This window comes from Acinonyx jubatus, chromosome A3, assembly GCF_027475565.1.
Source record: "Acinonyx jubatus isolate Ajub_Pintada_27869175 chromosome A3, VMU_Ajub_asm_v1.0, whole genome shotgun sequence".
Classification (NCBI taxonomy): Eukaryota; Metazoa; Chordata; class Mammalia; order Carnivora; family Felidae; genus Acinonyx; species Acinonyx jubatus.
The window spans coordinates 43,008,817-43,026,689 of NC_069388.1; the positions used below are offsets into that span (position 1 = coordinate 43,008,817).

General features: G+C 43.9%; 1 protein-coding gene across 3 annotated transcripts in view; it reads left to right on the forward strand.

Annotated features, from left to right (window-relative positions):
- Positions 1-17,873, forward strand: part of DTD1 (D-aminoacyl-tRNA deacylase 1) — a 193,813-nt gene that overhangs the window by 163,257 nt on the left and 12,683 nt on the right. For all 3 annotated transcript variants that reach the window (XR_003423880.2, XM_027069496.2, XM_027069495.2), the window contains exon 5: positions 14,765-14,936. Coding sequence is in view for 2 of the 3 variants with exons in the window: in XM_027069496.2 (XP_026925297.1) it covers positions 14,765-14,917 (153 nt within the window). In the remaining variant the exon portion in view is untranslated. The remainder of the gene's footprint in view (positions 1-14,764; positions 14,937-17,873) is intronic.

Genomic DNA, 17,873 nt, shown 5'->3' on the forward strand with positions numbered 1-17,873 from the left:
CAAAAACCCTTTCAAAGGCTGAGTATTATCATTGTTTAATCCTTGGCAACTTGATGAATAATCATATATTGTATCTTACTGTTTTTATTTGCGTCAACTTAATTGCTAGTGAAGTTGGACATCTTTTTCATAAACTTATTACGTGTTTGCATTTCTTCACATTTAAAAAAATGTGAGTCTGGATTTTTGGATCCTGATAAGTTTGATTCATTTCTCATTTGCATTTTTTAATTCACTAGCTAGTTCTGGAACTTATATAACTCACTTTATTGGTTACATTACTTAACACAGTTTCCATTATTACTCTCTCAAGAGGCTCCAATTCTATGAGTAATTTATTTACACTTTTTTTTTTCTTTTAAGGATAGGAATGGCTGTAATACTTTCTGAATACGTGCATGTTTGCAGACATCCTGGTCAATAGGGAATATTTGGGTCACTGTCTTTTACCCTCAGACCCTGCAGGCATTGTCCTGATGCTTGGTTGGCTTTCTTCTTTCCCTTTGTCCACTCGTCTTTCATCATGCAGTCAGTCTTTCATTGCTCCAACATGCTGTTTGTTAGTTGTTCCTGTGTCCTGATTCCCTGGTGGCATTTAGTGGCATGGAAGAGAAGATTGTGCCCTCTGGATTTCTTTTAAATTTCTCTCATGGTTGGTTCTCCTAGGACATGTTTGAGCCTTTCCATAGCTGAGGTTGTCCTCTGGTGATAGCTTTGCTTATTGTTTTTTCTGTATTTGCTCTGATCTCTTCTTTTACAAATTTTGTCCTGCAGCTGACTTCTAAGTTTCTGCTTTTTCTTATTGTCTCTTCTCTCGATATTGGAAGGATTATATGACTTCATTTTCCTGAATCATTAACTTTTTTTGTGTGGTATTGGATCTGTTACTATAGCCACTGTATGAGTTTTCTTTCTTAAACAAATTTTAAATTGTTTATTAAAGTAATTATGTGCATACACTCAGATCAATGGAACAGAATAGAGAACCCAGAAATGGACCCACAAACGTATGGCCAACTAATCTTTGACAAAGCAGGAAAGAATATCCAATGGAATAAAGACATTCTCTTCAGCAAGTGGGGCTGGGAAAACTGGACAGCGGCATGCAGAAGAATGAACCTGGACGACTTTCTTATACCAGACACAAAAATAAACTCAAAATGGATGCAAGACCTCAATGTAAGACAGGAAGCCATCAGAATCCTTGAGGAGAAAGCAGGCAAAAACCTCTTTGATCTTGCCTGCAGCAACTTCTTACTCAGCACGTCTCCAGAGTCAAGGGAAACCAAAGCAAAAATGAACTACTGGGACCTCATCAAAATAAAAAGCTTCTGCACAGCGAAGGAAACAATCAGCAAAACTAAAAGGCAACCGACAGAATGGGAGAAGATATTTGGAAACGACATAGCAGATAAAGAGTTAGTATCCAAAATCTATAAAGAACTTATCAAACTCAACACCCAAAAAATAAATAATCCAGTGAAGAAATGGGCAAAAGACATGAAAAGACACTTCTCCAAAGAAGACATCCAGATGGCCAACTGACACATGAATAAATGCTCAACATCATCATCATCAGGGAAATACAAATCAAAACCACAATGAGATACCACCTCACACCTGTCAGATGGCTAACATTAACAATTCAGGAAACAACAGATGTTGGCAAGGATGCAGAGAAAGAGGATCTCTTTTGCATTGTTGGTGGGAATGCAAGCTGGTGTAGCCACCCTGGAAAACAGTATGGAGATTCCTCAAAAAACTAAAAATAGAACCATCCTATGACCCAGCAATTGTACTGCTAGGTATTTATCCATGGGATACAGGTCTGCTGTTTTGAAGGGACATATGCACCCCAATGTTTATAGCAGCACTATCAGCAATAGCCAAAGCATGGAAAGAGCCCAAATACCCATCAATGGATGAATGGATGAAGAAGATGTGGTATATATATATACAATGGAGTATTACTTAGCAATCAAAAAGAATGAAATCTTGCCATTTGCTACTATGTGGATGGAACTAGAGGGTATTAGGCTAACTAAAATTAGAGAAAGACAAATATCATATGACTTCACTCATATGAAGCCTTTAAGAGACAAAACATGGGCGCCTGGGTGGCTCAGTTGAGCGTCCAACTTCGGCTTGGGTCATGATCTCACAGTTCGTGGGTTCAAGCCCCGCATGGGGCTCTGTGCTGGCAGCTCAGAGCCTGGAACCTGCTTCGGATTCTGTGTCTCTCTCTCTTTTCCCCTCCCCTGCTCATGCTCTGTCTCTCTCCCAAAAATAAATAAACATTTTTAAAAAAAAATTTAGACAAAACAGATGAACATAAGGGAAACAAAAATAATATAAAAACAGGGAGGGGGACAAAACATAAGAGACTCTTAAATATGGAGAACAAACAGGGGGTTACTGGAGGGGTTGTGGGAGGGGGAATGGGCTAAATGGGTAAGGGGCATTAAGGAATCTACTCCTGAAGTCATTGTTGCACTATATGCTAACTAATTTGGATGTAAAATAAAATAAAATAATTATGTGCATAATTAAAAATCAGGTAATAACTCCCTTTGCCTGCTTTTCCTCATCCACCCAAATGAGCAGCTTTAGCATATTTTAAGCTATTTCCTTTGATACTTTCTTCTCTATCCCTAAACAATAACCTTTTACTGTTTCTTAATATATTAAAGTCTGGCATTATTTCATGCTACTTAGCACTGTTCACCTCCTACCCTCTCCATCTCTCTAGTATTACATAATTATTAATTTATTTATTCTTGATATATTTTTAGGTTTATTTCTTTACTTTCGAGAGAGAGAGAGAGACAGAATCCCAAGCCGGCTCTACTCTGTCAGCACAGAGCTCATTGGAGGGCTCGAATCCACGAACCCTGAGATCACAACCTGAGCTGAAACCAATAGTCCGACAATTAACCAACTCAGCCACCCGGGAACCCCTGATAACATTATTTTTAATTAAATTAATAAATTGTGTTTACACTGTCATGACTCTGTAACTGTTAGTTACCACAGAGTCAAACTGTATTTTAGGATTTTTTTTTTCTTTTCAGCCTTTTGCTTTTCTGGGAGTATGAACTTGTCTTTCTCTTCTTGAAATTTTACTGAAAGTACTGTATTTACTCCTTCTCCCAAACTGCTGTTTGCCAGGCATCCCCTCTGTGAGAACCCACCTCTGAAACCCTCACCCTGGTCCCCATGGATGGGTCACTCGCCAGGCTGCCAATCCCTCATCTTGCCTAAGCCTGGCCATGATTTCTTTCCCAGAGAATGTCCACTGTTTCTTTGGGTCCAATGTCTTCCTCTTTTCTGGATTATTGTTATTTTGTACAGTAATTCTTCACTGTTCCCAATCTGCTTCATTGGCATTTGTACAACATATAGACCAAGTGGGGCAGAGAAAATGTCCCACTCCCCCTTTTTAAAGACTTGCAAATTGAAGAAACATTTTGAATCATTTAAAGAACACTATTGATTTGAAATGCTTGTGAACAGTTTTCTGTTACCAATTATGCCCTGGAATAGCAAGACTGAAATTGCTTTAGTGTCTCCTTAAACTTTGCTACAGTTCATGATTATGAACCAGACATGTGCCAACAGCGTGATAGATGTTGACTTCATTCTAAAGTAGATGTTGACCAAAGAGTTGCCTGTTATTTCTGCCCTCACATAGCTTATGGCCTAAAAAACAATAAATACACATAGGCACGGAGGAGGAAAGAACCCATTTGCTTGCTGTGTGGAGTGGAAGACGGCCAGCCTCTGGACTCCCAAATGCTGTGGGTTGTTCCTTCCCTTATGGTGGAGGAGAAGTGCTTACTTCTTTTCCGTAACTCTTGAAATTTTAAAATTAGCCCCCATGGAAGGAAAAGCCCAGGTCACTGATACAATGAAAAGTTGAGGATTGTTAGAAGTGCAGTGATACCCTGTTCTCCAGTAGAGTTAGGCAATGGACTGCAACATAATAAAAACCCTTGCTACTAGAATATGGAGTGTGCCATGTAGATGGGTGATCAGTGTTCACAACATCAGTATATGTAATAAAATGTCACAGGATTACACTCCTGACTTGCTCAGTTGTCCCTTCACGTGTCTGCATCATTTAGGGCTGTGAGTGGGGTTGGAATCCTAAGTATTGCCACTGCCTTCCAGTGTCCAAGTGTGTAAACCAGTGTAGGATACTGGTTAGTAGGGGGCCAGGTAACAAGTTACACATAGTGAATTATCACGTTAGAACGTGGCTTATTTTGAAGAATTGAAATGTTTCAGGTTTGGGTCTTCCTAGAGTAAGAGGATTTAGATAAAGGTAGTTAATTTGGGAGGTCTTCCAGGAAGCATAGTGAGACAGGACAGAGAAAAGCCTATTAAGGCTGTGTTGATGATCCCTGGGACCCTCTGGGGGACTATGTAGAACATATTTCAGAGTTGGCATGATGGGTGAGGAAGCTGAGGTTTTGAACCCTTCAAGTCTCATTTCTTGGTGACTGAGCTCACTCCTAGAGGTGTTGACTTCCTGATTATTCTGGCCTGCCCTGCACTCAGGCCTCACCCCTGCCCATGGCCAGGGGGTGTCCTGAGGCAGAGAGTTGCAGGTCGGAAGTCATGGGCTTACAGGCCGTTGCCCGCTGACACTGCAGTGACCTCTGGACTGGGGGACACGGCGGGCCCTGGTAGCATCTGCTGCAGGGGACTAACTTGGAGATCTGAGGGCAGCTGCACCGATAGAGAAACACATGCCTGGGTTGACCTTGAAGCCCTTGGTACATCCCACAGTGGCCTAAAATAAGCCCCACTGGGGCCTAAAGTGTGTGCCTGCGTGGTGAGAGAGTACACCGAAGGAGACTTAGTGAGGTAGAAATAATAGGAAAGACCATTTGGAACTAGGTAGAAATAATAGGAAAGACCAAATAGGAACTATTTGTTCACCCCCATCCTCAACCCTCCGTCATTTTTGCATGCCTAAGAGGGTTTTTGTAAACAATGGGGAATTAGAAAATAAAATTAGCTTGCACGATTTCAGATGGGAACAGATGCCTGCCTGCTTGCTTTTTTTTTTAATTCCCACAAAAACCTCAAGCAGAGTTAATAATGTATGAAAATTAGGTACCATGTGTGTACTTTGCTTCGTAATGTTTTTATTAAGCAGCCCGTTGATTTAAAAATAACACGACAGTTGACATAATGGCAGACGCTGTGGTGTATATGGAAACATCTTCTTCGAATGTTCTGTCAGGTTTTCCATTACAGAAGGAATTTTTTTTAAAAAAAGCTTTCAGAATTATCACATAATACTAAATTATATCACATTACAATTTGATAAAACAAATTGCCCAAATACAAATTCCAGTTCCTTTTTTGAAAATGGCCTGGTCAATTAGAGACAGTCTGTAGAAGTTTTACAGATTGTTTAAAATTCCACAGTAGATTCACACTTCTTTCTTCTCAAATTTTTATCCATATCATTTGCTGGTTGGAATTTGCCTTCTCTTCTTTCCCCGTTGCACCCTCTGCCACTCTCACCTGTAAGCAGTAAAAAGAAACAAGGAGAGGCCGAGGGATTTCCAGTCCCTGTTTTGAAGGCAAAGTGAGTCTATACCAAGTTGATCTGCAGTGTTGCACTAGTAGGTGAAGTATCCCCTCCCAGAGTGCCATTCCCTGAAGAATCCACTTCTAAAGGTGTCCCAGTCCATTCTGGAAGGGTAGCCGACGGCTCCAATCACTGTGCTAGCCCCTTTGGGCTCTACTGCATCTCCACGGTAGTAATGCAAGGTTGCCTCCCAGTTTATGTGGTCTAGGAAAGCACACTGAGGCACAGGGAAGTCCAGTAATTCAGTCTAACCCTCAGGAGGTTCACTGCTGATTGAATATTTCTGTATTCTACAGTGCTTTACTTATACATTACCTTGGAATTATTAATCAACAAAGCTTATATCTAGTGTCAGCTTGTTCTGTTTATCTGCAGGGTGAGTGAAGATCACACAGGCAGTTTAAATGACTTGACAGAGTCAGGACATTTTTTACTAGCAGTGGGAGTTGCTGGACACTTAGGAAAGAGCATTGTGGAAAGTTCTAAAACTATTGAAATGAGTTAAGGGGGCTGATTGGTTTGGGGCATTTTTTCCCTTTAACTCATGTCCTTACTTCTAAGGGAGCCTGGCTGGGCATGTCCTTCCTTTGCAGCATCCTGTGATGACCCAGTTGTGCCTCCTGACACCGACAGGGCCACAGGTGTGGGCCAGCGCCCTCAGAATAATAGGTATTTTAGAAAGTGATTGCAGAGGAGACATTTGATCTTTATAACTTGCACCATAAGACTTTCTTGGAATCTTTGCAAGGGGTTGGTTGGAACAGAACTTTTCCATCTACACTGCGGTCTATAAAAATCATAGTAACTGACTTCATGGGGCTTGAGTTTTTCTTTTGTTATTTTCTTCACTCTCTAATTAGATTTTGCTCATATGTGGGACAGAATAGCCTGGCAGGAAATAACGAGCATTAAAATAACTCAAAGATGGGGCCATGGGGGCCGGCTCAGCATTGCCCTAGCAAGAATAGAGACCAGGTTTGCTGCCCTGGACCTGTGGCTAAGAGCTCCTGTCCTGGTGAACATTTGCTCCTAAAAGGGGCAAGTCGACTGAAGGCTTGGCCAGGAGTCCAGAGACCTGGTGCTCTTCTTAGTCTGGGAGATGACTGGATGTGGTCTTGGGTTTGCTCTCTCTTGACTGACTTTGACTCTGTAGTGCTCAAAAGCAATCTGGGAATCATATCTCCCCTTGACTTCTTGGAATGCTAAAGGTGGCAAACTGGTTGTCATAATCTAAGGGGTCATTTATTTCCCGAGCATGAAGAAATTTTCAGCTTATGTCCATGGGGCCTTGGAGGAAAGAGATGCTCTCTTCTGTCTAGTGTAGGCTCAAAAAGAAGAAAGGGGAATATGTGAAGTGGTCTTCATGGGACATGTGGGAACTTGTGAGGACATCTATAAGAAGCTTTAGTTTTTCACCGGTAGTACCCCAAACCACATTGGAAGCAAGTTTAAGACACCATCACTCTAAGAGTAATCCTTCCATCAAGAATTCTTGGGCACCTGTTTTGTTCTGAAATGATTTGTAAAGAAGTCGGTTTTCTAGGGCCCCTTCAAACCTGCATCTGGCACCTTGCGGCCTGGCAGGCTTGGATGTTCCCCAGAGAAGCAGGCAGAGGTGACAGCAACAACAGATGTGGATCAGCTCTGCTTACACCCTTCCAGCCCACGTGGGTGTCGCTCACCTGAGCTTCTCCTGGAGTGGGTGGAGTCTAGGGGAGCCTGGAGTCCCACTGCCCACACAGCACTGAGCTCTCAGATTTTCTCATCAGGGTACTCCTGGCAGCTCATTAGTGTCCACAGAAGCCTGAAGTTACCCACTCACTTTGTGTTTTATGACATTGTCACACTGGAAGATTCCACAGTGTGAAATGATCAGTCTTTGAAGATCCCTCCAAAGTGCTGTTTTGTGTGTGAAAGGACAGAGCAGGTAAGAATGACCCCTGTGTGTTTGGTGCTTTCCACATGCCAGCTCGTATGCCCGTGCCACACTGTGTCCTCACTTGTGCCCTGGGCAGGCCGACTGGGTGGATAACCATGTAGCATTTACAGAAAAGCGAATGGAGGTGTGGAGGATTAAGTGGCTTGCTCAGAAGTGCCTCCTTTTCGCTTTCCAGTAAGCTGCTACCTGCATAAGAGACAGCTGTCTGCCCCAGAAGCCAGACTCACTGGTAGGGCTGACACTCAGTGTGTGCTGCTGGGTGGGGGCCTCACACTGTTTCCTTCCCCCCAGATGCTGGGAAAGAGCTGTTCAGGCACAGAGGTAACATGAGCAACAGTTTGAGTGTCCCTTCTCTCTGGGGCTGTCACCTGGTCACTCTTCAAACAACAGGTCCTGTTCATTCATTTCTGCACTCATTCATCCAGGGTTTTGTGTGCCACACCATGCAAGTCACATTACTGTGGCTGTCTTAGCTAGGGGGGACCTTGGGGGAACATTTGTTCCTAGGGCTCCCACATACCAGCAGCACCCCAGCCTGCCGTTTGCTTTGTCTGGTCTGTCCCCCAAGTCTCTGGTGATGGTTCCCATCAGCAGTGTGTTGACTCACCTGTCATTCCCGGATGGTGACACTTTGGTTTCTGCTGGTGGGGCACTCTCACCAGAATTCACCCCTCACTCTTTCTTGTATTTTCCTGGGTTGTCCCTGCCCCACCTTGGCCTCTTGCTCTTCAGCCTCTCCTTCTCTTCTGTCCTCTCTGCCTGTCGTTTTCTGGTCGGGTGGTCTGCACTGCCTATGCTTTCCACCTTCATGTGTCTGAAGAATCTTCATTGTTCTTGAAGAATCAATATACAGAGGATGCTGCTGGGCTCTGGAGTTCATGTGGCTTCTTAGCCCTCCTACAGGACACTGACCCGACCCTACCCTCAGCCATGGCTTCCATTGGCCCTCGCTGACCTGCTTTTGCCAGTTCCTTCCTGACCTCCCTGAACTTGGGGCTTGCTTCCCCCCCCTTGAGACCCACCACTCTCTGGCTACTCTGTGTTCCTTGCTGTGATTCTCCGATACTGACTGCTTGCTTTGGTCGCCCCTCCTGCTCGTAGCTGGGCCTCGAGAGCCCCTGTCCTGCCTGCATTCTCTTGATGCTGGCAGCAGACTGTTTCCTGCTCTGTATCTGCCATGTATCAGTGAATGGGCCTGAGGTTAGATTCCTCTCTCTCAGCCTGGCCTGCCTCTCCCACTGCTGTTGACAGGCCACACAGGGTGACATGGTCTTTTCCTGAGGATCAGTGCCAGGGATATCAGAGAACTAACTCTAGACCTTGTTGCTTTGAGCAGTTTTGCAATGGTGGCAGCTCTCAGAATGAGGAAGGGGTGTCTAGAGGTATGCAGAAGCCTCTGGAGAGCTGTGGCAGGGCCGAGCTGGGGGCGCCACTATCCTATAGGTGAGGTCATCCAGCTCCTTCCTCTTTAAGCCATACTCAGGTAGGTTTATAGCTCTAGCAGCTGAAAACAGAGTGTCTCATAAAATGCCCACTGAACTAAATGAGAATATGGGTGTTCACTAGGTTATGTAACTTGCGTAAGTTTTCACAACATGCAAGTGGCTGAGATGGGACCAGACTCTAGGCCTACAGTCACCAAACTCCACATTGCTTTCAGGGAGCCACATGCCTTCTCTTGCTTAATTGGTGAACTTCATTTAAGGTGTATATTGAGGGGTGTCCGGGTGGCTCAGTTGGTTAAACATCCTGTTTGAGCTCAGGTCATGATCTCACGGTTTATGAGTTCGAGACCTGCATTGGGTTCTGCGCTGACAATGTGTAGAACCTGCTTGGGATTCCCTTCCCTTCTCTTCCCTTCCCTCCCTTTCCCTTCCCTTCCCTCTCTGCCCCTCCCCAACTTATGCTTTCTTTCTCTCAAAATAAATAAATAACTTAAAAAAAAAGACGGGGGCGCCTGGGTGGCTCATCAGCCATGAGTTCGAGCCCCACATTGGGCTCTGCGCTGCCAGCTCAGAGCCTGGAGCCTGCTTCAGATTCTGTGTCTCCCCCTCTCTCTGCCCCTCCCCTGCTCACTCTCTGTCTCTCAAAAATGAATAAACATTAAAAAAAAAAAGACATATATTGAGCACTGGCTTAGGAGTCCTGCCCCATTCTAGGTTTGAGGGACACAGAGGCAAACCAAGCAGGCCCCCTGGCTTCCTGGGGCTGACTGCCCACCAGGTATATGGTTGGTGATGTCCACTCATGACAAGCCAGTATTCTAAGCACTTGATATGTATGAAGAGTAATATTATAATCCCCATTTTAAAGCAGAGAAAGCTGGGGGTGCTGTCAATCCTTGGCACTCTGCCTGTAGCATACAGCAGGCCAGTCTGTGATCCTTCTTTGCTCTTATCTTCTTTGCTAGAAAATACACAGGGACCTCAAGGCCATCTCTATGCCAAATTAAAGAGAAACTCGTCCAAATGCAGGTCTAGCTCCTTGGTGGTTTAGCAACAAGCTGCCGCAGGTTTTGCCTGTACATTTCTGTCTTGATGGTTGAAGAATTCAGAAAGCTCAAACACAATAACTCAACATTAATCAGCTGGGAACAAGGCTGGTTGATAAACCTGTGTTTATTAGGGAGAGAAACCTTTCTCTGCACCCCTCCCGCCCCCCGCAGGCCCCTCAGGTCCTGTTGGCTGTGATCTCCATTACTATGCCCATGAGATAGGAGGGTCAGAGATTGTCACTTCTGAAGTGGCAAGTTGCTGGGGTCAGCAGGGAGGGAGGAAGAAGCTGGGAAGACCTGTAGTGCCAGCAACTGATAGTGCTTTTCTTCTCTCCTCTCTCCTCTCCTCTCCTCTCCTCTCCTCTCCTCTCCTCTCCTCTCCTCTCCTCTCCTCTCCTCTCCTCTTCTTTCTCTTCTCTTCTCTTCTCTTCTCTTCTCTTCTCTTCTCTTCTCTTCTCTTCTCTTCTCTTCTTTCTCTTCTCTTCTCTTCTTTCTCTTCTCTTCTCTTCTTTCTCTTCTCTTCTCTTCTCAGAGAGAGAGCAAGCAAGCAGTGGGGAGAAGCAGAGAGATTGGGAGAAAGAGACTCCCAAGCAGGCTCTGTGCTGCCATCCCAGAGCCCAGTGTTGGGCTTGATCCTATGAACTGCAAGATCATGACCTGAGCAGAAAAACAAGAGTCAGATGCTTAACAGACTGAGCCATCCAGGAGCCCTGACGGTGGTTTCTCTGTGGGACATTCATGATAATACCACTGTTATGGGTTGTTCAGAGCAAATGGGATCACACAGGTGGATGTGCCAAGTGGAGGTTCCTAACAGGTGGCTCATATCTGCCTCATTGACATTACATTTGTCCAGATGCTTAAAAAGAAATGTGAATGTCCTTAGGTGGGGCTTGTCCTCTCTAGTGTGGCTGCAGTCTCCACCATGCCCTGTTGTCTCATGCTTTGTTACTTCCCTCTTTTGCTACCTGCCTGGTCCTTCAAGGTATGTAGGTTTGCAAGCCCTACATTAGTATTTGTGTTCAACTAGTTTATTCTTACATTTTGCTATTTGAGCATGGAAATCTTAACTACAAAGAAAATCCTTTATTTTCTCAGTGGATTTAATCAAGAGTTGGGGTGTTTGGGATCTAGATATTCCCATCCCCCCTGCTTCATCCCCCAACCCCCAGCTTGCCTAGATCTACCATGAGAGGTACAGACTGGCCATAGGACAGTTATCTGGCCCCTGGCAGTGTCTGTGTGCCCAGGGGAAGGTTGGATTTCTCCCCATGACACTAAGGCCTGTGTGGTTTGGACAGTGTTTCCTTTGCATTATGGACACCCTCATCAGTTAATTAAAAAACAAGCAAACAAACAAAAACCCAAAAGTACTCCATTTCAGTGTTTGTGGATCATGTGTTCACAGGGCCTGTACTGGTTTACATTCTCCTTGACATGCATCTCCCTGTGAATTTGAAAGCTGTTGACATTCTACATAATTCCATATGCATTACCAGTTTCTTTTCTGCTTCTTTTTCTTTCTTTCTCATTTGTTTTCTTACAAAAAAAAAATCCAACTGCTTTCTTGCCTTGAGATGCAAATTCCAAGTTTTGTCTGCCTTGGATTCCAAGTTTTCTGAGAAAAGGCTTCAATTTATTAGGTTAGTTCACAGTGTTCTCACAGAGAACTTTGAGGCATGGAACCATATGTGGTTGGGTTGTATTAAGATAAATAATGTTAGAGAATCAGCATCACATCATTTATAGAAACTCAGGCTATGCTTGTCACTTAAATAATTATCACACATGATTTACAAGTGTGGTCTGTGGTGGGAGGGGACAGGGCTGGGGTGAAAGGTCAAACCGATGTTTCCACAGTCTCACACTCTTTTGATGGCACCTCTGAGTCAGTGCAGCATCAGATAGGTACTGCAGGTACCCAAGGAACCTCGGAGAAACCTGCTTTAATTGGGAATGATTCCCTGTCACTCTCCCAGAGTCTGGTTTCTCACCAGCATTTAAGAGCAGAAAGTGAAGAACAGGTTGGGACAAACAGGCCTTTGCATGAGATTGAATCTTAGCAGTGGGGGGAGGCTTGGTGTGGTTAAGTCATTGGTGATGTTCACATTTTCTGTATTTATACCTCTAAAGAGGGGAAACATAATGGAGAGAGTCTCTTTTTAAAATAAAAATCATGCTTTCTTAGTGTCTAACTTGGAACATGTTCATGGTTTTCTATGTGTATGTGTATAATTTGTCTATAGATACGCATATATTATACATACATGTATAAACACATACATAGACACTGATGTAAATGTAAGCTGCTGGCAGCAGAAGGCAACTTATCACAGTTCACTGCAGAACACTGATTTCCAGATGTTTGGATTTCATGAACTAGGAATATAAAAAGATAAAAAAGAAATTGGGGGGGGGACGTCCAGCATAGAGTGCCAACTCTGTGTTTTCTAAGATCACTAACAAATTTTTTTTGGTGATGGCTGTTAGCTAGACTTATCGTGGTGATCAGTTTGCAGTATATACAAATCAAATCATTATGTGTACACCTGAAACTCTTGTAATATTATATGTCAATTATATATAGCACAATAAAAAGTTTTTTTAATTGTCATAAAATACACATAAAATTTACCATCCTAGCTATTTTTAAATATACAGTTCAATAATGGTAAGTACATTCACATTGTGCAATCCAAGATCATTTTGCCAAAAACAAAAAAGGAGCAAGACAGAAGGACACCCATCTACTATCCTCATCATTTCATAAAGAAAAGGAGCATTTTAATTCCAAAAGAGGAATGGGGATGGAAGGCTGTCACCTTAGATATAGGAAATTCCTCCTTTATCTGTGGTAAAATAGTACAGAGAAAAATGCCACCAAGTACATGGTTCAGTAGCTGATACTTTCACAGCAAGACTTGAAGGAAGTTATGTGTTGGTTTACATCCTGGTGCAAGCATTTTACTGGTGGGATGGTCTAAGTGCTGATAGCAAGCAGTTCACATACTAGCACTGGTCAGCAGCCCTGTTCTATACCTGGTGTGTTTTTAAAAGTAAAAGTTGACAGTTATGGTGTGAACCCATGTATATTCATTCAACTGTGATCGCATTCTCTCCTCTGTCTCCCCATAGTTAACTATTGTACTGAAATTGGTTTGTATTCACCTAGTTCATACCATATCTGCATCAGCCCATTAGCAATATATAGTGTTGTTTTGTGTAAATGGAATCCTGCTGTATATAGCCTTTGAAACTTAATTTGGATTGCATAACATGATTTTAAAGATTTACCCATTTTGATATATGTAGATTTGCGTTATGGTATTGCTTTATTTGAGTATATATACCACATTACATTTATCTATCCTTATGTCAGTTGACATTTAGGCTGTTTGGGTTTTTGCTGATACAAACAGTAGTGCATTGCTCATTTCTGTGAGCCTTTCCTGTGCACACGAATGAGAATTTTTCCAGAGGAGTTATCTGGGAGGAGAGTTGATGGGTCAAAGGTGAAGTGATGTCTTTATTCACAAAATCTACTTAGCATGTTAACCAACCTCATTGTTTACTAGAGCTTTTCAGGTAAATGGGAAGTGGGAAAGATAGTGTTATAAGTCAACCATTAATAAATGTGATTTTTCTAGACCAAATTGAGAGCAGCTGATTGTTGATTGATCTTAAGGTTTTGCTCAGTCTGTCTGTAATCAAGAGATGATATGGCAGGTTGCTTGTAGTGAGTTTTCTTTGTGTGTTTGGATGTGGGACATGGACCGGCAGGGAGAAGAAGCCAGCCCTTCATTTAGTTTCCCCCTCTTTCCATGTGAACTATAAAATGTTTGCAGTCTTTGTCTGGGAGGCAGATGAAACTGGGTGTTGCTGTCTCTCGGGCTTTGTTACAGATGGCTTTTTTGGTCTAAGAAAATCCCGTGGGCTCACACTTGGCCAATGTGCTCTGACAAGTTTCTCAGCAGGCCTTTCTGGAGTGGACTTGCTGTTGCTCAGGGTGTCAGATGATCTAAGTTTCTTTCAACTGTCTAGTCTGTGGTTTCCATTGAGGAAGTGGACCCTGGTTCCTCTGGAGTCGGGTGCCAGAGGCATGTCCCCCAGCCGGCCTGAAGGAAGTCTGAGAGGGCTCCCTGTGGCCAGTGTCCGTGTGTAGCCACCACGTGGCCTACTAGGAACACTTGCGGTTTTGGCTATGGATAAGTTCAGTCTCAAAGAATAAATTGAGAATTGAGACGATGTCTAAATGTGCTTAATGTACTTTATTCGGAGCCTTCTCTGTTATCTTCAGCAAATAGTGGAGTGTTTTGATCAGTCTTTAGAAAACAGTAAGTGGGAAGACAGTGTGCTTAGAAAAAGCTGGAGAAACATCAGAGAAAAAAAAACGGATAAAAGACTTTTATTTATAGGGCTCTTCTCATCTCAGCCTATCAGAGAAGCCTGTTAGCTGACCATTTTCAAATAGCACATGGCAGGATGAGTTATGGGTGGGGAAAGTTCGGAGAGATCACACACGTGACTAATCTGTGTCAACGACTGAGGTGCCTGACTGACTAACGTACATGTTGCTGGCCACTTGGCACATCTGAACCGTTACGGCACACAGGCTTATCAGACAGAAGCACTTTCAGTGGTTGCTACGTGGGAAGTAATCAGTGTTTTTGATATACAGGCACACGTTTACGTTTGTAAAACAAATCTTTTTACTTTTTATAATCAGCTGTCAAAGCTTGAAAAACAGCAGCAGAGGAAAGAAAAGACCAGAGCCAAGGGGCCTTCCGAATCAAGCAAAGAAAGAAACGCCCCCCGAAAAGAAGACCGCAGTGCCAGCAGCGGGGCAGAGGGCGACGTGTCTTCTGAGCGGGAGCCGTAGACTTAAGGATGGAACTCAGGTAGGAGCCGCCCCTCCCTGCATAGCTCCATCTTCTGACATTTTGGGCAAATGGTAACAAATTGAGAACAGAATGGCTTTTGAGGCAGAATTCACTTTATGGACATTCATCCATAGCTTCCTGAAATCTGCCGCCTTCCTGGATGGAGAGAAAAGTTGAGGTGCGGGGTCGGGTTGGGGGTACCCATGGGCCTGGAGTGTTCTCCTTCCTCACTTGCCTTTGTCGGCTAACAACTGCCGCTACTGTGAGCATTTCCAGAGTGTTCGCAGATGTGTGATCCGGACCTGGAGCCTCACCCAAACCGTTCCTGGCCATTGCGCCCTCCTCTCCATTGCTGCTCTCGGCAGCTCCAGCGGGGACCACAGTCACCTGCAGCCACCTCCTCTCATAGCTGCCCACCCCATCCTTCAGTTTGCTCTGCCTGTCACAGCACCTTGTCACCTCCACACCCAGGAGTGCCTCTCAGCTCACTGTAGTAGTAGTCTCCCTCTCTGCCTGATGGTCAGAGGCATCTAAACCTTGATCTGGCTGTCTGATGGCCCTTTGCTCAAGTTTGCTCCCCCAGTGAGCACGTTATTGAGAGCCTCATACTTGCCGGAGTTCACAAGTTCAGGGAGAAGCAAAGGAATAATTGTAGCATGGTTTGTTGTGGGGGTGGTGGGAATGTGAGGCTCCGCGGAGGGGAAGATATGTGGAAATGGGCAAACGAGGGGCGAGGTGGGAGCTGCCACAGCCAAGAGAAAAGCAGATGCAAACACTGTTTGGTGTGGGGAAGGACAGAGAATTTTGGAACAGAGGTAGAGAAGAGTGGCTAGAACACTGCATGCAAGTGGGCAGTGGGGTATCCAGGGAGCTTCTGTAAAATCAGACAAATAGGATTATGGGTCATAAGGGTCTGATGTGCAGTTGGGAAATTTGGGTTTCATCCTGAGGTGGCAGGGAACCTCTTAAGGTTCAAAGATACAAATGACATGATCAGGTGCAAAGTTTAAGGAGATGACTCCAGCAGCCATGGGGAGTGAGGCTGGAACCATCAGGCCAGTTAGTACGTAGTAGCAGAAATCAAGAGAGGAGCAAGGTCTGGCCATACATTTCAGAGCTTTCAGCTTATACATAGTCTGTGGTTCAAACCATGTCAGCATATGGGTTCATCCTGGAGATGCTGAATGGTGAGGAAGGAGAACATTCTTAAGATGGCTTTCTGCCTTCTCTTTCTTCTGAAAGGGAAGTCCATTTGTGAAATGACCTTTAGGATGCACACTACTAGACACTGAGATATATTAGAGAGTCTGTAGTGATAATTGGGTGTTGTGGAATTGGCTTGCAAACATAAACAGACCAAAGGAACAGAACAGAGAGCTCAGGAAGGTTATGTTGTTGATCCACTGATGGTTTTTTTTTTTTTAATGTTTATTTAATTTTGAGAGAGAGAGATAAAGCGCAAACAGGAGAGGGGCAGAGAGGAAGAGAGGGAGACAGAGAATCTGAAGCAGGTTCCAGGCTCTGAGCTGTCAGCACAGAACCTGATGCGGGGCTTGAACTCATGAACCATGAGATCATGACCTGAGCCGAAGTTGGACGCTCAACTGACTGAGCTGCCCAGGCGCCCTGATTCACTGACAGTTTTAAGGGGAGGGAGATGCTGGATAATAAATCCTGTAATGTCCTCTTGACTTTTCCCCTAATCACTCTGTTTCCTTCCAAGTAACTACGGGAGCAACAGAGCCATGGTCACTTGTCTTGGCTGATTTTTCTCACACTAATGGGAAAGCAAAGCAGGAATCAGAGGGAAGTTTTTTTCACACTCTGCTTCATTTGTCACAGTCACAAGCTCCCCCTTTTCTTGGCCTTGACCTAAAGACATGGGTTTTTATTCATGAACTGACACAGTTGGTGTGAGTTAGGGAGAGTCTTCTGAAGCTTGCTATGTGGTGTCTAAATAATTCACAAATACACAGTAATATTTTATGTGGCATTTATATCATATAAAACTTCCATTCCCACTTCCTTAAAATTTCTGTGATGATTTGCTCATATCAGCTGTGAGTTTTGTCATCACAAATATTGCTAGTGCTTCTGACTTACAGTCTGTTCACTAACCCTAAATTTCTGAGGGGTGAATTGCACCATGCAAAGACAGTTACTTTTACAGTTATGCTCATTAAGTGGGTCCAGCGGTCACACAGGATCTCACTGAGTTCTTATTTCCATCCTGCCAATTTCTGTGTGACATTAAGTTATGTAATCTTTGCTTTCTTGGTTTTCTTTATTAACTAAGAGAGTCAAACTCATTCCTTTCACTAGTGGTGTTGTGAATGTCAGGCGGGTAAAGCCATAATGCCTGGTGACAGTCCTAGCAGGCTGGGGTGGGAGGGGCAAGTTGAAGGGGACTCTCCCTATGTTTCTGTGGCACCTCCCTTGCCCCCTGGCGATTGTGTTGGAGAGAGCACCCAAGCATGCACTCCTGACCCCTGGATGAAGGATGAAAGACTGGCTAATCTGATGGGCAGAGGATGACATTCATAATAGTAGGTGGTTCCTTGGTTCAGAAGCAAAATCCGGACCCAATATATTCTATTTCTGCTCCTTGAACTGAGGGCAGCTGCCCAGCCTACATGGCTTTTTATTCTTATGGCCCTACTCTGACACAGCACCATGTCTTTTCCATGTAATTTTAAGATTATAAATAATAGCTTTTTCTCAATGAGTATTGGGACCTTACAGTAAATTTTTAAAAATTGAATTTTCAGACTCCCATGATGAACTCAATGAATAGAAAAGTAGTAAATATATAATCACTCCTCTCCCAGTAACCAAGCACAGCTTATCAACCTAAATGGACGTGCGCACACATGCATGTGCACACACACACACTCAGATGTGCCTTGGACCTTGTATTTTCAAAATGGCTTTAAAAAATTCTTATGCCACCTAGTT